Source organism: Silene latifolia, chromosome 6, assembly GCF_048544455.1.
Source record: "Silene latifolia isolate original U9 population chromosome 6, ASM4854445v1, whole genome shotgun sequence".
Classification (NCBI taxonomy): Eukaryota; Viridiplantae; Streptophyta; class Magnoliopsida; order Caryophyllales; family Caryophyllaceae; genus Silene; species Silene latifolia.
Window position 1 is genome coordinate 135,674,927 of NC_133531.1, and position 21,667 is coordinate 135,696,593.

Below are 21,667 nucleotides of genomic sequence, written 5' to 3' on the forward strand. Positions count from 1 at the left end.
TCAAGAAAGCTCGGGTCATGTACGGGTCGGGTCGGGTCAATTCGGGTTTTCGGGTCACATTCGGGTGATGTAGTTCGGGTCACTTCGGGTCTCGGGTCAGCTTTTTCGGGTCGGGTCAATCGGGTCGGGTTGCTTTTGCCAGATCTACCTAAAGGCACATGATAATAATCTAATTAGGGAAATATTGTTGTGAATATTTAATGATAAATTAGAGTTGAAACTCATATTTACCATAATTAGTGTAATAATCTTGAAAATCTTCCCCTATTTAGCTTATTATCATGTGCCCTAAGGGCACATGTTAGAAAAACTCATATAAAAATTACAACTATATAAAAATTACAGAACGGTCACAAACTTATGTCCTCTCATAGCCTCCTCACACTTGTTCTTCCACTTGCTCCTTGTGAGAAGTCACTAGCTTGTGATAGAATAGTGTCGTCACAAATGAGAATTTGTGTAAAAACTAATCCCACCCTCAAACTATTTTGGCTACGCCATGGATTACATAATTATGAATTGGCATTTGTATATGAAGAACATTTCTGTGTTGAATCGGCTATAGGCAGTGTCACAGTGACATGCATATACTCAAAATCAAGAATCCGTCATCACTTAATTTAATAAACAAATTCAAGTTGGCCTTTGATTGTTTCTTACATAGCAGTGTATAAATTGAACGTTACAATGCGTACAAATATACTCCAACCTCCTAAATTACATACATAACTATTAAACAAATACACGCAAAAAGAGAGATGGAATTCATTAGTAAGAAAATGAACATAGTGTTGATGATGGTGGCGGTTTTGGTGCTAATGTCGATGACACCGTCATCCGCACAAAATTGTACGACAACGGCCACAAACATTGCTACTGATTGCAGCGCGGTAGAAACACCAGTGCAACTTCAAACATGTTGCGAAGAAATCAATACCGCAGTTGCAACCGATACAGTGTGTTTCTGTGAAATACTAGCCGCTGCTCTTGTTGAAGATCCCGCCTTTGACCCCCAATCAATCTTCACCGCTTGTGCCATCGACGGGTCTTTCGACTCGTTGTGTTCTGGTATTAATTTATTTACTTCCTATTAATTTGTTTGTTAATATATTGTTACTCGTATGTTATTTTAACTAATTATTATTTACTAATCAGATGCGCCTGGTCCTGCCGCGCCCGGTCCTGTTGGAGCTTAACCTGAATGAAGTCCCTCCTCTTACTCCATGTAAATTCCTTCAACTCTAATAATCTTTGCATAGTCCGTATGTGTTTAAGTACTATTATGCTTATTGACATCTCTAAATTGATTTGGGCAGAAAACTAAGGTCTTGATCTTGCTTTATGGAGCAAAAACTACTGCTGCAAAGAGTTTAAGCTCGACTCGTGTGAAGTTGATATTTTTGTAATAAACAGTAACAGATGTTTTTTTTTTTGTTTTTTATTTTTGTAACATGCTCGTGAGTTGGTGGTTGTAATCTCTCATGTTTTCTTTGTAATATAATATGAATAATTTCCTTTGTCATGACTCATTTTCGTACTTTCAATTGAGATTAGATACGATAATCATTGGAATTACCCAAAATGAAAATCGTCTTCATTCACAAATTCATTGAATGTGTGTTCGAGTGTTCGACTTAGCTTTTAAACGTGTTTTCAGAGTTAAAAGTACTTTTTTGACCAAACACAACATTAATAAAAGTTAAAAAAAAAAAAAAATCTCAATTCAAGCTTAATTGGTACTCCCTCCTATTCTGAATAAGTGTCCCATTTGGACAATGGCACGAAAATTAAGAAATATAGTTAAAATAATGAAAATCATTGTATAGGAGTAAGAATATATGAGTTAAATAATGAAAAGTATTGAATATGATGGGTTATGGGTGGTTGGGGTGGTAAACAAAGAAAAGAGCTAAGGGTAGGAAAGTAAAAAACTATGTCCAAATATGGCAAATGGGACAGTTATGTGAATAGACGAAAATGGCAAATGCGACAGTTATTTAGAATAAGAGAGAGTACTTCTTAAATATATGTGAGCAGTATTTTAAAGAGTATGATGTTGTAACAGAAGCAAGAAAGAACAAAAATAAACAATAAAGACAAAACGCACATATTTATGTGGTTCACTAACGGTGTGTTAGCTACGTCCAGGGCAGAAGGGAGAGAGTTTTATTGATATGTGAGGAGTTTTGATTCTGATTGATCAGTATGACCGCTAGGTAGAAGCTTAGAAAGTTTATATAATACTCTCTAAGACCTAATACAGAATGACCTAATAAAGGCCCAAGACAGACCTAGCCCAATAACAGATACATATACCGTATAAGTTTCGGGGCGTTGCCCCCGAACCCCCATCGGGGACCACGTTGCGTCCCCGCACAGTCGTTCGAAGCGGCAGCTAACAGAATCAAGGCACAAACCCAACATATGAACATCATAAAGATATAGAGGGAGTACTATTTCTCTTTACGTAGTGTTTACAAATGCGAATTTTTCATTTTAATGATTTCAATTGTAGAAAACAAAATGTTTAAATTCAATTCAAATCTAATTTCAAAAATCCTTTGGAGATCACGTGCAATTAGATTCCGGATTTCAATTTTTCAATTGTGTGAAAACTCGCGAACTTGGAATTGGAATTAGGAGGGGTGGGAAGAGATCAAAATCACCAAATTAAGTTTTATATTTTTTTATTTGAAAATAATACATATTGTGATAAAATATTTGCGATTGGAGACAAATCATAAAATAAAAATATTGCGATGAAATATGCATTAAAAAAGAAGACGTAATTATTAAATAGTGAAAAAATTGAAATGACCAGTATACACTTAAGATTCCACTTTAGAAGTGGTCGGGCGCGTCTCCCAGTTTTATTGTCCTCATTTTTCCAAAAAAATTCCCACTTTTATTGTCCTGTTTACTAATTTAGTATGGTAAATTAGTAAAATACCACTAATATCACTAAGTTCTTAACTACCATTCATTCTCCTATCAAAATTGTAATGCCCCCCTTGTTCTTAATTAAAATGGTACTACTTAGATTAGTAATTTTATCCTATTTGTTAAATTCTTCCTTGAAAGAAAAGTAGAACAATAAAAATGGAATAAAGAGAGTATCATTTACAACAAATTCAATCAACTTCTAAAATTACATACCTTTAAATTCACAACTCATTACAAACAATGAAACATCTTTTTTTCATGGACATAACCATCAATCATGAACACTTTCCTGGGGACCTGACGCCCGGAGAGAGAATAATCCCCGCGGGAAAGAATTCACATGGTACAGGCGCCTAGCAGGGTGGAATCCTGTATCCGGGGAGGATCCAACCTCCTCGTCATCAAAAAAAAAAAATATACAATCGACCTAGCTTACATAGAATTATGAGAGACGATACTCATATTTAGGTTGTTTTCTAACAGCATCGTGCTTATCCTTGGGGCTCCGAATACATAAAACATATGAAACACTCATTTATATGAACATTATAGGTCTTCATCTTCAACTCCTTGCATATAGCGGGACTTCATCCTCGACCTGGACTGATGACTGCAGTACCTACATAAAAAAATCAATTTTATATTACTACAATAATCGCGTAAAGACAAAGTACGGAGTATTATTTCTAGGTGAAGAGAAAGTAGGAACTGCTAAAGTAGAAAATCATTGATTGAGACTTAGTCACCACTTTAATATTTTGGTTGAGATGGTCTTATTTTCTTCCTAATAGGAACAAATAAATTAAATTACAAATGACACGGTCCTAAACCACCCACACCCGACATAGGCTTGCCTAAAATGACCAAATCGAAATGACACGATCTAGACGATCGATAACAACTCACTTGAAATAGACTCTAAACTTCAAAATGACTCGGCTAATTGACCTGTCCTTCATATATCAACTTTTTTTAGATTTTTTGGAGTAATATTATTTTGCAATTGCTTTACTATTTCATTATCTAACTTGAGGTATTTGAACAAAGTCACTTCATAACCTTCAAGACACTACAATAGCTATAATTATTCCTATTACCTTCTCGCAACCGTAAAAGGTAATCAAATGAAAAACCAGATATCTTCAAACCTACAAAAACTATAATAATAATAATAATAATCCTTCCATTTGTCATAGTCAATTGTTATTATTTGCTTTTTGCACGTTTGTCATGCCCATTTCATTTTCGTAAATATCTTTACTTACGTAAATGTTTTTTTTGGTACATTACTTGCGTAAATGTAAAATTATAAAACTTTGATATTCTTAATGTATTGAGAATTATTTTAAAGATTATTTAAAAAGCAAATAATAACAATTGATCGAGACGGAGGGAGTACTAATCTTGAATATTCCTAATAACTTTCCATGTCGCAGAAATAAATTTTGAAAAGGAAAACAACACGGTGAAACGGGGTTAATATATCGTATAAAAGGAGAGAAAAGAAAAACCAATACCTCGGCAATGGGCGTCAAATGAAGCAGAGATGTCACAATAGAGGATCTTGGTTGCGAAATCGGGTTCTTTTGTAGAAGCAGTGACAAATATGAAACAAAAGCACATAGGATCGGTGTCCGCGGTGTGATTAAGTTCTGTGCAACAACGTTGGGCTTGCTCGTCCGATTGAGGTGATATGCAATCGGCCACAATGGTGTCCGCAGTTAACAGGCAAGTTTGCGCTGACGACCGCGAAATCATGGCAAGTATAGCCAACCCCAACATCATCTTCATAATAATGTTAATGCCTTCCATTATATTCTCTCTGTTTTCTTAATCGGTTATGGAAGTGTGTAACTTTTTAATACTAGCAATGTAAGATAGTTTGTTTTGGGGAATGACACAATTTGTAAATAAGGTAACCTCCAATTTATACACTACCAACTAGAACTAATCAATGGCTAACGCGGTTGTTTAGGACTTAAGGTTGATGAAGGGTTCTTACTTTTGGACAAAGTCTCCTCAAGCATGCAAATTCTGGTTTAAGACCGTTAACTATCTATCGGTTAAGATCACGCTCACAACCTATTTAAATAAAGTTAAAATGGTAGTGACTTTATTGTACAACGTAACGGTCTCGCTTAGGGGTAGATTCAGGAATCAAATGTAGAGTGGGTTATAAAATTTTGTCCCCGAAGGCCGAAACATAATAGGAGGCTTGAAGTTGATAATTATACGAGTAAATATTTAGAAAGTTTCAGCTAAACATAACTTCAATAATCGAATTTGAACTTAAATAAGTCGAATTGACTGAACTGAACTGAACTAGAATTTAACTAAATTAAATTTATACTTGGTCTGAAATTTAAAAGCTGCTATGTTAATGAAGAAATTTTCTCCAGCCCACTTGTTGCTAGATTATATTAATACAATAGTACCACTACTCCTAAGAAATGTATTTGACACATTCACTAACTTGAATCCTTCTAAATGTCAATAATATCTCGTCTCCTTGCTCTCCAAGTAAATAATATTCCGTAAATAATCTTGTATCTTGTATTTAGGAAATTGTAATTTCCTCTAGCTGCTTTCCTTATTTCTCGTCCTGTAATTAGGTCATTGCTTTCTGTTAGAACACATTGGATTGATGATGCCAAGTCCCTTTGTTATTTGATTGTTTGCTCTTAGTTGAAATAATTAATGAATGAAGCAATCGAATGGACCTTCAACAATGATTCAAGATGATCAAGCTAATCAAGGAAATCAAGACAATGATATTTTCCAAGCCTTAGTCGATATATGTAAGAGTAAGTGTAACATTCTCATTTAAGTCAAGTAATGGCAAAACCATGCAACGGTACGTTGTACTGTGGTTTCTGGTACTATCATACGGAGGAGGAATTTTCGACCAAATGTTTTTAAGTGTCAAAACTTTGCAAACTTTAAACCTTAAACATTTGAATTTTCAAAAGCTTGAAAATAATCTGAAATTTTGGAGTCACAAGCCCACTTGTCTAAGCCTCTAGATTTGTGCAAACACCTTTTACTAAAATGGCAAAAAAGACTTGTCAAACTTCTAAAGTAAGAAAAGCTTTTTGCCATTTTGGTAAATTGTCACATGTTGAGTGTAGAAGCTTAAGTTTTCTGATTTCTTAAGCCCCAAGCCTATAAGTCTAACACTTACCATCACTCAAAGCTATCATTTTAATATTGGATTTAATCTTTCTAAGTGTACTTACCTAAGACTAAATCCACTATAAATAGAGTGTCTTAGTCACATTTATTTCTCAAGACTTCCAAAACATTTATTGTAAAAACCTTGCAAATCATTTGTGCATTTAAAGCTTTGTTCTTCAAGTGTTTGCAAAACGTTTTTCTGATTTTAAGTCTTCAAAATTGTTTTCGAAAAAAGTCAAAACCTCCAAGTATCGGTTCAGATCTTGTGACATGATGAGTTTGTTCCATGATTCTCGTGTTAGATCTTCATTGTAATCTCCATGTTCATTTGAGTGAACTCTTGAGATTCAAGATTCTGTAACACCTTGAGATAGAACCCATAAACTCTTGAAGCGGAGTAACTTTAAGTTTGAGTGCAACCGGAGTAGGTTGGCGAGTTATTTTCATTGTAAGGGGTTTAGTAAGTTTGAGTAAATTTCTAAACAAGCAATAAAATAACGGTTGGACGTAGGCCTCGGAGTAGAGGCTGAACCAATTTTTAAAATGTCGTTTGTTTGTTCATTTACTTTTACGTTCTTCCACTTTGCTATTTCTCGCATGTACCTAATTAAGTTTCGTGTCACGTCACCTATATCGTGACATAGAATCGTTGTACCTTCTTGTGAACTTACATTCAATTAAGTTTCTCAAGTCTTGTACTTCTTTATTCTTAGCTTAAAGTAATTAATTAACTAAGTTAAGGATAAATTTTTTAAAAGGTACACCTAATTCACCCCTTCCCCCTCTTAGGTCTTAATCGTTCTTAACTCTTCACTTTCCATATCTCGTGTCTTGTATTAGTATATAAACCGATGTGTTCTTTGCAATAAAATACATACATTCAAACATAATCTTACATGGTATCAATAGAGTCTTCCTAAACATCGTCCCATCCGCTCTCTTAATTCGAAACACCATGATTTCCAATAACATCCAAATTCTTAACCCTGATGAACCGACAAAGCCAATTTCCGTCATCAATTTTCAAAATTGCATCCAACTTACTGACACCCTAACCTACAAGCAGTGGAGTTTCCAAATCCGCGCCACCATGAATGACCACTGCTTGTTCCCTTACCTCGATGGTTCTTTACCCGTACCCGCTCAAACTATCACCACAACTCCTCTCAAGGAGGGTGACAAACCCGAAACCAAACCAAACCCGGCCTATACGACTTGGTATTGCCACGACCAATTTATTTTAGGTGCTCTAACCGGCACTCTTTCCTCCACCGTGGCTCCTCTCATTGTCCATGCCACCACTTACCATGAAGCATGGACCACCCTATCCCGTACCTTTGCCAATAAGTCTCGTGGTAGAAAACTTCAACTAAAAGCCCGCCTCCAAACACTCAAGCTTGGTGACGGAACCATCACCGAATTCATGCAAGCTGTAAAATCTTGCTCGGATGACATAACCCAGCTTGATCGACCCATGGACATCGAAGATATCCTAACGGTTATCTTCGATGGCCTCAACTATGACCTCTATGGCCCTGTCATTGAATCTGTCAAAGCCCGAGACACCCCGATTTCTTTCGAAGACCTCCAAGAAAAACTAATTCAACATGAACTTACCGTCTGCAACAAAACCATCAGTCCCACCACCTTCTCTCCCTCGACTCAAGTCGCCCAAAACCGTCCCAACTACACACTCCGTCCTAATTACACACCCTGTCCCACCACATATCCACCCAAAACCACATATCCATCCCCCAATCCCGACTACAAACCGGCTCCTTATAAGGGTCGATGCCACTACTGTGACATCAAAGGGCATGTTGCCTCTAATTGTCGCAAATTAAAAGCAGATTTCCCCATGGTCACGTTTCCTACCCGCCAGTACCGCCAACCTACCCCTCATGCTCACACTGCCAACCATGCTTCTACCTCAGAACCGCACACCTGGACTGTCGACACCGGAGCTTCTCATCACATAACCCACGACCTGAATACACTCGCACTCCATAACCTGTATGAAGGTCCCGATGATTTAGTGATTGGGGATGGCTCATCTCTTCCGATAACACATCTAGGTTCTTTCACTTTTCCTCATCCTACCTCTCCTTTAATATTTAATAATGTTCTTTGCGTTCCACAAATTTCGAAAAAATCTTTTTTCCGTAAATCAGTTTTGTCGCGATAATGATGCTATAGCTATTTTCTCACAAACTTCTTTTCTTATAAAGGCATGCACAACGGGACAAATTCTACTTCAAGGCCCGCTTAACAACGGAGCATATGAGTGGAACCCGACACCCCCACGTCCAGACACAACATCCGTCTCCTCTACGACCTGGCACCATCGCTTAGGACACCCGTCATCCGCAACACTCAAGCTTTTAAATTCTCGTTTTAAGTTTAATATTTCCGACTATTCGCATTGTACTCCTTGCCTTATCAATAAAAGTCATAAGCTTCCGTTTAAAAATTCTACTCTTACCTCTCATTCTCCGCTTGATTTAATTTTTTCCGACGTTTGGACCGCTCCTATTCACTCGAACGAATTACACAAATATTATGTCTTATTCGTCGACCACTTTACACATTACATTTGGCTTTATCCGATCAAAAAGAAATCTGACACTGCAATCATCTTTAAACGCTTTAGGGCAATCGTAGAAAAAAAATTTAATCGTCCCATCAAGCAATTTTACTCCGACAATGGTGGAGAATTTGTTGCACTCACACCATCCCTTCTCGACACTGGGGTTACCCATCTTACCTCTCCTCCGCATACCCCCGAACACAATGGTTTTGCGGAAAGACGTCATCTTCACATTGTTGAAACGGGTCTTGCCCTTCTTACTCACGCTCAACTACCCACGAACTTTTGGTCCTATGCACTGACCACTGCCGCTTACATGATCAACCGGTTACCTACGCCCACCCTCAATAGTGAATCTCCGTATTTCCGCTTATTCAATCAACACCCTAATTACCAAAAGTTACACAGCTTTGGTTGTCTCTGTTTTCCCTGGTTGCGTCCCTATACCACGCACAAACTCGAACCCCGTTCCATTGCCTGCGTTTTTCTTGATTACTCTACCACCCACTCCGCATACTTTTGCCTTGATCCTATCACCTCTCGTGTGTTCACATCACGACATGTTCGCTTTGTCGACACTAACTTCCCATACCACATAATCCTCAAATCGACGCCACCTTCGCCACCCTCAGCCGCCCAGTGGACCACCTTCTAGCTCCCCGTCCTGTCCACCTCTGCTCCCACCTCATCAGTTGCACCAAATAGCTCCCCTGACTCCTCCCCACCCCTCGAATCTCCTCCCTCCACACCTCAAAACCGAACACCCGTCTATCCCCCTACACCTCCCACTCCCTCACCTTCCCCGCCTCCTCCACCTCCCCCTCCTCCATCTCGACACGATACCCGACTATCCCACAATATAATTAAACCCAATCCGAAATATGCTCAAAACCCACCTTCTTCCTCTGCCACTCCACCAGCACCACCCCTTGTGCCTACCACCTCCCGTCATAGCACTCACCTTTCCCACAACATCGTCAAACCCAACCCTCGTTATGCTCTCTCTGCTCAAACCCACAACTCGTATATAACCCCGACCACCATCAATTAGCAAGCTCTCGTGGATCCTAACTGGCGTGCAGCAATGCTTGATGAATATGTTGCCCTTACCCGCAATAAAACCTGGTCCCTTGTTCCTCCCACCGATGCTCAAAATGTTATTGGGTGTAAATGGATATTTCGAATTAAGTATAATACGGATGGTACGATAAAACATTACAAAGCTCGTTTAGTTTTGCGAAAGGTTTCAATCAACGTCCTGGCATTGATTATTGGAAACATTCAGTCCGGTTATTAAGCCTGCGACTGTTCGTCTATTCTTAGTCTTGCGGCCACCAAACAGTGGCCTCTTCGTCAAATTGATATTAATAATGCGTTCTTACAGGGTAATTTGACTGACAATAATACTAGATGGGTCAATGGTACTATGCCGAAACCACTATGCTTGGAGCTTCTCACTGATTCCCCAAATTTGAATAATTTAAAAATCAGAAATCTTATCTGTAACAATAACTGTTGGGACCATAGATTAGTGTCTATGTCTTTTGATGAATCTTCTGCGAAAGACATTCTTGCTATTCTGATTCGATGCTCTCAAGGTAGCGACAACTTCTTTTGGTCGGCTTCGTCGATCGGGAATTATTTAGTTAAGATTGGCTATCAGATTGCACTTAAAAATTCCTGGAATACTTCAGCGACCCCAAAGAACCGTTCAAGAGTTCCAGCTGAGTGTATGTGTGTCTTTCAAAAAATCCTATGGAACTTACCAGGGCCGAAAAGTTGGATCATTCTTATTTGGAAACTTCTCACTGAATCGTTGCCCACTGGGAAAAGCGGGGTTTTGATGACCCTTTCACTTGCTTACTTTGTGATTCTCACGAATTGGAAACGCCTAATCATATGTTCCGTGATTGTTCCTTTGCTAATAGAGTTTGGGCTAGAAGTCTTCTAGGGATTCGGGCACAATCAGGGGATAATTTGAACCTCCAGTCTTGGATTTGCAACTGGTTTTCTGTTCTTTCTAAGGTTAATAATAAACATGAGGCTTGTCTTTCTTTTTGTGTACTATTTGGACTATTTGGGTGGTAAGGTGTAGAAAGGTCTTTGATAATTCGGAGAGCTCCCCTATTGGTGTTATCTTATTATATCAAGATACTCTTAACTTGGCTCTTTCTGCTGAAGATAGGAAGTCAGGGTCCATAGTTGTCCAAACACCTTTGGAGGAAGACTTGACTAACCTTAAGAATGGGGTATCCATTCCATTGATTCAGGGATCTTTAAGTTGCTCTCGGTCTTATATTTATGTGGATGCTGCGTGGTCTACGAAACTTGCTGCTGGTTTTAGGGGGTGTATCATGTTAGATAATAAAGTTGTGTCTGAATTCTGTATCAAGGGAAGAGCTGAGAATGATGAGCAAGCGAAAGCCTTGGCAATTATGGAGGCTTTGAAGTGGGCAGTCTCTCGCAACATCTTTCTATTAATATTTTCTTTGATTGTCCGCAGGTTCTTGCTCAAGTCCTGAAGTACTCTCAGCTCAAACATTGGACTAGGAATACCGTTGACGACATCATTGATCTAGCAACAAACTTTCATTGTATTTCCTTTTCTTACATTCCTAGAATTTGTAATAAAGCCGCCCATAGGTTAATTAGCTATAAGAGTGCTATTAAACTGTAGAACTCGTTAACCCGATTGTCAAAAAAAAAATGTCAACGAGCAAATTAACAAATCCGACTCATTGAGCAAAATAGAGAGAGCAAGGCACAAGTCTGACACCGATTACTTAGAATAAAAAGTGGAATGGAAGGAGTCTGATGACGATGCTACAAAGAGACAAGAAAACTAAACAAAATTGTATGAAAAGTCGACTGGTAAAAATACCATACCAAGGCAAAAGTGAGAGAAGCGACTGAATCAACAATGCTACAAAGAGACAAGAAATTAGTGACATTGGATGCAAGTGACGGATCTTGTCCATCTTGATGAACAACGGTGTCAATAACGCAAAAACACTCCTTATCTTTTTGCGCGGTTTGAACCATAAGAGGGCAGCATAGAAACTCAGTCATATTGAACGACGGACTTGCTGGATCGAACTTGGGTCCGACCGATGACTGGCTTGCATGGTCCATGATGGCATGATGCAGTTGTTGATGTTATTCCAACAATGTCCATTGTTTTGAGCTTGTGAGGGTGTTATTGGGATTGAGATACACATTATTCCCAACACTATTGCCAACATAACTTGGATACTCATCTTTTCCATTTTTTTTGTGAAATTCAGTATATAGATTATGTATTTTTGATGAGTTCTAAATTTACCGCATGCAAGTGCACGGTCTAATGATAACTAGTTTACTTTAATTGTAGTACTTCACTAAATTGGTAAAAGTTGAGTTGGATTTCGCGAAAGTGATAAATAACCCCCTTAAGTTTACTTCAACGTGAGATTAAACCCCTTAAGTTTGATTTGGAGTAATCAACCCCCTTAACTTTGCTATAAAGTGAAATCAAATCCTTTCTATTTTCCGGCCAAAATCTCACCGGACTTTTCAATTTCTCACCAATTTCTCATATCGGTGTACATATTAGTTATAAATTTCACTCCTTATTACTTTGTACATGTAGATGTACCGCAATATTTATAGCGTCTTAAAAAACACATGATTATACTCTTGATATTAACAATCAAAATGCCGACTAAAATGCGCGAATTAAGAATAATTATGAATTCTAGTAATTGCGCACACTCAATAGTCGTACAACATATTTTTCCCTACCAACACCCTTGAATGATGCTAAGAATAATAGTTGCATCTTGAACAATAATTTAATTTGTAATTTTGGAGGGGAAAGACCAATTTGGCAAACCATGGATTTGATCTTAGATTACCGGGCAAAGAACTCGACAGTTTTTAAGGATCATCATCACCGCCCTTACTTGATGAGAGCGGCACACAAATGAAAAAGTAAACGTATCCGAGAAAAAAAGTATACCTAATATGTACACCGATATGAGAAATTGGTGAGAATTTGAAAAATCCGGTGAGATTTTGACCGGAAAAATAAAAAAGGCTTGATTTCACTTTATAGCAAAGTTAAGGGGGACATTTACTCCAAATCAAACCTAAGGGGCTTAATCTCACGTAGAAGTAAACTTAAGGGGGTTGTTTACCACTTTCGCGGATTTTCTAATGATAAACTAAGTTGATAATTTAAGAGCTAGGTTAAACGCAACCTAAATTAAGCTAGGGTAATAAAGGGTTTAATCTAGGATCCGATCAAGCCTTTAACAATGGATTATGTTGGCAATTAGTCAATCGTCAAGTAATAGATTTATGGGGCTAAAAAGAGACAATGTTAACAAAAACTACCACCCAACACTCCCGAGTGTAGGTGGCTTCTTGAGTCGATTTAGGATTCCACTCCCATGGATAACCCAAAATCGAACACAAGGAATCAATATCAACAATATATAGGTCCCGACTAAGTCCTTCTCCACTTTCGTGGATGGAATTTCTTAGCCAAATGGCGGGGGTTTCCTAACACGGGTCTCACTTATGTGAATAACCCACCTAGAGCTAATACCCAAATCTACCCATGTCCACTACCATAGGCCCAACTCACATTGATAGCCTAGGTAGCCCAAAATTCGGCCCGAATTCCGTTGATAGCCTCATAAGGTTGGGCATGGTAAAAAAAAAGGGGGGGGGGGTCAATACTAATTACCCAACCAGAATCAATTATTCATTATTCTGCTACTTGTCAAAGACGACTAATCACCTAAACAAACCATTTATTAGGCTTAATCGAACCCTAGAAAGGGGACTACTAACTAATCATGCCAATTAAACTAAAACAAGTGATAAAAATTGACACTTTAGCTATAAACATGGTATAAGATTGATCTCTACAATTAATCATGCAAATTTTGGCCCAAATAACCAAGAGTAAAGCAAGGATAGATAAGCGTAGGATCTTAAAAAACTATCAAATTTAGCGTTTTATAGTGGTTAGTAATTAAGTAGATTTTTAAATACTAGGACTCAAGTTCAAAACTTAATACCCACATTTATATGTCTTCTTTTTTCATTGCTTTTATAAAATATTGTTTTTTTTAAAATGTTATATAGGGCCCCGCCTTTAGATTTCGGACAGGGGCCTTGAAATCTCAAAGGCGGTCCTAGGTGAAACCTTCTTAGACGGAGGTTAGCCCACTAGTCAAATCGAATAGAATTCACTATAATAATAGTACCAGTACAACGTACCCCTCTCGACAATTCGGAACCCACTACAATAATATAAGATAACAACCTCTAAACCTTTTGTAATATTAGTAACTGTCACCAATATTACACACAGAATAACCTCCTAATTTATTTTATTAAAGCATCCATTATAGTGTCTCTCACTCTCAAATTCTTACCGTATTTTTATTTACCAGTCACCTTGCTTGATTAAATTATTTGTGAGATCATTGTTGTTGTTGTAATTTCCAAATAAAATTCATCCTTTAGATAGGGTAACCTATAAAACAAATTCTATATACTAACATCTATCTTTAATAAAGACATTAGTTACCACTGTCTATAACTAATCCTATGAATCAATCATGGATTGAACTAGTCACCCAAATTACATGTACCTTGGGTTGGATATATTGGGTGTACCCAACAAATCTCCCTTCCAAAATAAGATACCACCATCGAAGAAACCATACATTAGATAGTATCCGATACTCACCCGAAGGGGTTCTCACGGCTAATGCACTATGTATAGCCTAAACCGAGTTATTGCCGTCACTTGACTCCGGAGAGAGACCTCTTCCCCTCCACCTTTCCAATAGTAGGAAAATATTTGTTTAAAGTTTTTACAAATTTGTTATTTGTATGTATTTATGATGTACGTCATAAATAATTAAGTTAAAAACGGCTGCGTCGTTAGGTCAATAAACAAAGCACTCCAAGATCGCGGTTACATATCTGATAGGTTTTTTTAAGAAAGTTAAATAGATATCATTAATTTAACTTTTCCTCAAAATCTATACTTTTTATCAAAAAAATATACATGTAAAATAGAGAATCTTGCCGATGATGAATGGTGATGCTTTGTAACTCAACTAAAAGAGTAAAAAATATGTTTTCGTTTTTCACATTTTGATCCAAACATGTAATCTCCACTTTTTAATAGCCTCCTCACAATCAATAATTTGCAAATTGAGATAGTTAAAATTAAAATTAAAATTAAATAAGCATCATCTTAATACAAAACTAACTATACAACTTATTAAACGTTTAAAATTTAAAATTTAAAAATCTTAAAAGATAGAAATATGGAGTACTTTTAAGAAGACTATGAATGTTTGAATCATATGCACATATACACCTTATTTTTCACTTTTTTGCAAGTGTGCTAATTACAATATTTAAGATAGTTTTGAAATAAATCAAAAGTAACAATATGAGAAATTGTGAAGCTTTATAATCCAAGTTATTGGATTTTTCATTTACCACGTATAAGTCCTTTTAGCTATTATCTTTATTACTAATGAGAAATTATATGGATAAATTTTATGATTTAAATTAGACCTGGTAAACAGGTCGGGTCGTGTCGGGTTCGTGTTCGTGTCACATGTAAACGGGTCATAAACCCTCCAACCCAAACCCGACCCAATTAAATATCGTGTCGTGTTCATGTCGACCCACTTACATAAATGGGTCATCAAACCTCAACCCTAACCCGTTAATTTCGTGTCGGGTTCATGTCGTGTTTTCATGTCATGTCCATATTTGGAAAGTTTAAGTATATTTATGTGATGGAGGATCAAGAAAAATTAGAATTAATTTAGTAAACAGGCAATTTGTGTCGGGTTCACGTTTAGAGTGCTCAACCCAAACCCAACCCAATTAAATATCGTGTCGTGTTCGTGCCACTTACATAAATGGGTCATTAAGTCTCAACCCAAACCCGTTAATTTCGTGTCGGGTCCGTGTCTCAACCAATGAGGTTATGGTTTCCACTAAAAAAATATTATTAGTAGCTTTATAATCCAAATTATTAGACTTTTTATTTACTACATATAAGACATTTTAACTACTATCTCTATGGTTAATGAAGAGTTAGATGGACAAATTGTACGATTTAAATGATGTGAGTAAATTGTTAATTAATTTTTATAATTTAAATCATGATCGGTATTATGATTTCAATCAAAAAATATTAGTAAATCTTATGAAGAATTTTAATAAATAAGCCTGATGTAGCCTTAATATTAACCAATATAAAAATGACACGTGAATTAAAATTAGATGTTTTAAGTAGTCTTTTAACTACTCCCTCCGATCCAGACAGATGGTAACACTTACCTAAAATGGATAAACCACACCAATGGTAACATACCATATTTGGCATGAAAAATAACTAAATTACCCTTACATCCACTACCTATTTACAACTTTACCATCCACTTACTCACTCACCAACTACTTATTTAATCTACCTAAACTCATGTGGCCCCAATCAATATTTTCTACTTTACCCCTCACTTTTCCACCTTTTCTTAAATAACCACTTTTTACTTATGTTTACATCTGTCTGAGTCGGAGGGAGTATATTGTATTTTTTTTTTTTTTTTTTTTACAAAAACAGAGTTATAAAAAAAACAGTTTACTAAGATCCTCTAAATTCGAATTAAAAACTAAAATGTTTTGTTTTTATATCAAGTGAGACAATTACGTACCAAATAAGTTTTAATATCATTAGAACATGGTTCAAAGATCGATATCAAGTTTTTATTCAACTAAATCCTTCTGTTGCCTACACATTTTTATCTTCTTAATGTGTGCCCTTAGGGCACACGTTAGAAAAACCATATTTATATATATATACCCCATATATGCTAATAAGATGTACAGTCTCTATTATCATACACTTAGGGGTCTTTTGGTTCAATACTTAGAAATGAAGGATTGGAATAAGAAATCATAGGAGTATGGAGTTCCAAATCCGGGGAAGTGGCAAATAAGCCCCAAACGTTTGCCAATATGTGCAAATTCACCCCATCTCTTTTTTTTAGTGCAAATCCACCCCATCAGTTATGATGTATGTGCAATTAAGCCCCACACAATATTTTCAAGTCAATTTCTCGCCGGAGAAAAATGACATTGCACCGGAAATATGAGTAGGATTAGATGACTTCAAGTTAGAAAAAAAAAAAAAATGATTTTATTAATGCAAGGGGCAGTCGTTTATTCTTCTATACAGTAGTCTAGGTTTTTCATTCATTCTTGCGCCCGTTTGTCACCTCCATCAGACCTATCATTATCTTCATTCCATCTTTATCTTCATCTCAGAATAATTCTTCTCTAGCAGCCATGTCTACCCAAGTTAGGATTAAAAACAAAAAAAAATCATGGTTGTGTCAGGATGAGCATACCTTATTGCATTGCTCAGCTCTGAGTTGTCTTAATTTGAGCTTTTCCCCAAGTTAAGATTAAAACAGAAAAAATCATGTTTCCGTAAAAATAATACCAAGTTAAATTAAAAAAAAAATAGGTGAACTTAGTTTTTCCTCAATTTTATTTTGAAATCTCATTTGATACTTGGGGCAAACTTTCAATTACCACATAAGGATAGACTTGTGGGCATTGAGTTTGTAGATTTGATTAAAAATGGAGGTGTAGAGAGCTCATTAATTTGGGAGCTAATTAATTTGCAGGGAGAGGGAGATAGGAAATTGGGAGGGAGTGACTTAATTTGATAGGCATGTTATTTGATCTAATGAATGGATGACGGCAGTGGGTAAACTACAAGTAAAGTGTGTCATTTTTTTTTTAATTTTCTAACTTGATCCTAGTCATCTAATCCTAGTCATATTTCCGGTGCCATGTCATTTTTCTCTGGCGAGAAATTGACCTGAAAATATTGTGTGGGGCTTAATTGCACATACATCATAACAGATGGGGTGGATTTGCACTAAAAAAAAGAGATGGGGTGAATTTGCACATATTGGCAAACGTTTGGGGCTTATTTGCCACTTCCCCGGTTCCCAATCCATACCTTTGCAATTATGTTTGGTTCATAGAAAAATAAACACAAATGAATGAAGTTAGAATCCGGAGATGGGTATGGGATTCCAAGGGGTTGAGGTGGAACTCCATTCCAAAATACCCAATCAAACACTAAAATGAGTAGAAGTCATTCCATTCTATTCCAAACCTTCCAACCAAACACCCCCTTACTTCTTTTTACATTTCATAACACCGAGAACCATTTTTTTTGCAAGGTATTTTAGACAGGGCGGGCGGCCGGGGCGGCTAAACTTTACTTCGCGAGTTCGCGTCACTCCATTAGGCTACTTGACTACTTGTACAATGCCGTTGTACAACATGCACACAAAGCCGCACAAACTAAGCTTCGAATCTACAGTATCTCGTGTATGCGTAATTTCTCTCTCTTTTTGCTCCATTTTTGCGCTTAACAAAGATGATCAAGTTTAAAGAAGGTTTTGATCATTTTGTCAGTTTATCTCCATTTTTGAGTACCCTTTTATTTGCTCTTTTGTGGTGGGTTTTGCTTAAAATTATGCAATTGTTTTAAGTAGTGATTAAAAGACTGGGTCTTGTATGTTGGTTTGTAGGAAAAATTGATTGATGGTTTCTTAAATTTGGGTTTGTGAATTTCAATCGCTAGTTGTTGAATGCCTTCTTTTCACCTTTTGGTTTGGCACAAACACCATGGAAAAATGAGTGAACCAAATTTAGAATTAAGTGTAGAGGATCAATTTACCTATCATTGACATTCTTTTTTTGGTCAATCGGAGCGCGCACTTAGTCGCATTACAATAGAGGGGAGGGGTGATTCGAACCTGGGACCTATTATCCACAATACCTATCATTGACATTCTTAAAATCGAAAGAAAACCATTGACCAAGACACCAAAAATGGAATAGGTAAACAATTGACTGGCAGTGCCTGCTTAGGGTTGTTAAATTTGAGCACCTTTCTGCTCCTTTGTTTGCTCTTTAACGGGTTTTGCTTAGATTTTGTAATTGGTGGCATTAATGTGAAATCAACAAGTTTTGTAATGATTATATTTTATGAGTTCTTGACATTGGGGGTGGTTAATTTCAATTGCGAGTTGTTTCGAATTTGAGCTAGAACAAACTATTGCAGATTTGCATAACCCTTATGCCCTTCTTTTTGCCCTCCCTTCTTCAAAGTTCAATTTTCGTCTTCATTGAGGTGTTTAATTTTCATCTGCACAAGAAATGTTAGATGATTTGTCTACTAAGAAACTCTTTTGGCTTTCTTCTAATAACTGAGGACCAGTCTTAGATGTATGATGTTAACAAAATCTTAAGTAGTAGTGACACTTATTGAACTTGTAAATTAGATGTTGAGTTTTTCATCAATTTAGATACGGGATCGAGGATGCTTCTGTTTGCTGTGATAAAAAACTTTGGTGCTTATCATATTTCCTGGCTGTGGGCCTGTGGCTTGAATTAATGCTCTTTTTAGGAGATGCAGGATCAACTGGTTGAGCTCGACGCACTATTAATGCTCTTCTTAAGGGAAATGGTCTGTTTTAATGGCTAGCAGAAAACACTTATATGAGATGACTGTACATGTGATACAAACTCGTTGACCCTATAATTAAATTAGGAAACACACGAATTTCGGTTGGTTTTGTACAAGTCTCACCGAATAGTTAGTCTCGTGTTATCTTCAGTAGCCGGTTAAACATTAACTTATACCAATGCGTGCCTGTTCTCGTGTAGAAGAATATGATAAAATGTAGAGGGAGCTCAGCAGTTTCTTGAGATGGTAGAGCAGGACAAGCTGAAGTGGTCTAAGTTGGTGCTTCTTCTTGAGAATAAAGGAAGTGCTCGTTCAAATGATCTCCTTGACGGAATGGTAAGTGTTGCTGTGAATAACTATATCTTAGAATTCAGTTCTATGGATTCATTGCACAAAACATCAACATGAAACTGTTGATTCCTGCACAGAAGCAAGCCAACTGTCACGGGCCGACTTCTCTAGAACAAAGCAACATTTTCAGATCGGTAAGTTGCTATCCATGACATGTGGGATACTTGGAGAACTGGAGAAGTTACACGGGTCTGTTACCATTCAGTATTCTTTCCCCTTAAGTATATTGAAATTTTGTAGAATAAAATTGAGATGAGTTTAGAACCTTCTTGTGGAAAATAGTACCAAGTATTCCCTCAAGTACCTTCCATTTTTGTATTTATGAGGGAATGAAAAAGCAAGAGTTTCAATACCAATACTTGCTGCTGTATTCTATCCCAACTAATGTGGTCAACAACAAAAACTCTGGTTTCACAGTTAACCGTTGACAAATGGATCTTGAATATATTTGCAAATCCCAGATTCCTTTTTTTTTCTTCCTTTTTTTATTTAAGAATCAATATCTTATTCACCAAGATCTTGCTAATCCAGCTATAACATGCATTCTCATCATGGAAGCCACTAACTGAATTATCAGAGTTGACCCCAGAAAGTCATAGGAGACTAAGCCTATCAATAGTTTAGCTTTTCATGAACCTTAATCTAATGTACTTTGAAATTTGAAACAATGCTCTTATTTGATCATTTGCTGTATGATCATCTACAAGTTAAAATCAGTCAATGCACTTCAAACATAGAGAGAGGATGATGATGAATAGGGTGTCGATAATGGCAGTAATGATATTGATGATGTCATCAGGTCTGGATGTGACTTCTACAAGTTGCCCGTCGAGCATAAGTACTGGTTGCAACACCACAACTCATACTGACGAGGAACTCTTACAAACCTGTTGTTCAGCTTTGAAAGATGCAGCCGGCTCTGACAGGGAATGCCTCTGCCTTGTGCTACATTCTGCTCAAGCTCAAAGTAACATGTCCGAGTCTGACGCATCCTTAAACCAGCTTTTCTCTGTTTGTAATATTGCCGGTACTGTTGACACTGTATGCTCAGGTAATTATTCTCACACGTCTGCTGTCTCTCCTCTTTTCCCTAGGAAAACTCTTATTCTCACACTGTATGCTCAGGTAATTATTTTCACGTGTCAGATCGTGATAGGTGTTTAGGCGTCTTATGACTATTGACTTTCATACAGGATCGCACACTCCAACCTCTGGTAAAACCGGAATAGTTATCGGAGTAAGTGTGGCAGGAGTTGCCCTACTGGGTTCATTGATTATAGGGATTGTCTTCTTTCGTAAAAGGAAACCAAAACCAGTTGTAAAAAACAACACACAGTCTGAACCAGAGGATGCTACCTATGTAACGATGGAACAACATGTTGCAAATTACTCCCATGACGGTGATAATTCCAGCCCATATTAATCAAGTTTTCTGTGTGGCTTGGTGAAGTAAAGTGTTATTCATTTCATCTATAACTTATGGTGCAGTAGCACAGACTCAAACTGCAAATGGAACAATTCCTCTAGAAGGTCCTCATAACACGGGTCCAGATGGCTCCAACGAGGATGGTCTCTTCACTCCTGAGTCCCTGCAATACGGATTGAAAGATCTTCAAGCTGCTACTAACAACTTCTCTAAAGACAATAAAATCGGCCGAGGAGGATTCGGGATTGTTTACAAGGTAAAAATTATAAAACAGATGCAAGATGGTAGTTGAAAGTTGAAAAGCAGTATCAGTCGTTTTACCGAGAAGTTTACCTTAGTTTGGTTAACTGTAAATGTTACCTCTTATTCAGGGCGTGTTGCCAAACGGGCAAGAAATAGCTGTGAAGAGACTGTCAAATGGCTCAGGTCAAGGCGATAAAGAATTCCAGACTGAGGTTGTAGTCTTAGCAAAGCTTCGGCACAGAAATCTAGTTAGGCTGCTAGGATTTTGCCTAACTGATGATGAAGCCATATTAGTGTACGAATTTGTGGCCAACAAGAGTCTCGACTACTTCTTATTTGGTATTGTACCTTCATTGAATTTATT

The 21,667-nt window shown here is 37.1% G+C and overlaps 1 protein-coding gene across 2 annotated transcripts in view; it reads left to right on the plus strand.

Moving 5' to 3' along the window:
• Window positions 1-21,667, plus strand: part of LOC141587349 (cysteine-rich receptor-like protein kinase 5) — a 177,716-nt gene that overhangs the window by 154,139 nt on the left and 1,910 nt on the right. The window contains exons 1-8 of one of the 2 annotated variants that reach the window (XM_074408814.1): window positions 17,965-18,139; window positions 19,224-19,283; window positions 19,484-19,619; window positions 19,712-19,768; window positions 20,434-20,685; window positions 20,828-21,034; window positions 21,123-21,316; window positions 21,432-21,642. In XM_074408814.1, the coding sequence (XP_074264915.1) occupies window positions 20,607-20,685; window positions 20,828-21,034; window positions 21,123-21,316; window positions 21,432-21,642 (691 nt within the window). In that variant the 5' untranslated portion in view covers window positions 17,965-18,139; window positions 19,224-19,283; window positions 19,484-19,619; window positions 19,712-19,768; window positions 20,434-20,606. Of the gene's footprint in view, window positions 1-17,964; window positions 18,140-19,223; window positions 19,284-19,483; window positions 19,620-19,711; window positions 19,769-20,433; window positions 20,686-20,827; window positions 21,035-21,122; window positions 21,317-21,431; window positions 21,643-21,667 lie in introns of those variants that run through there. The other variant, XM_074408815.1, reaches the window with a different exon arrangement.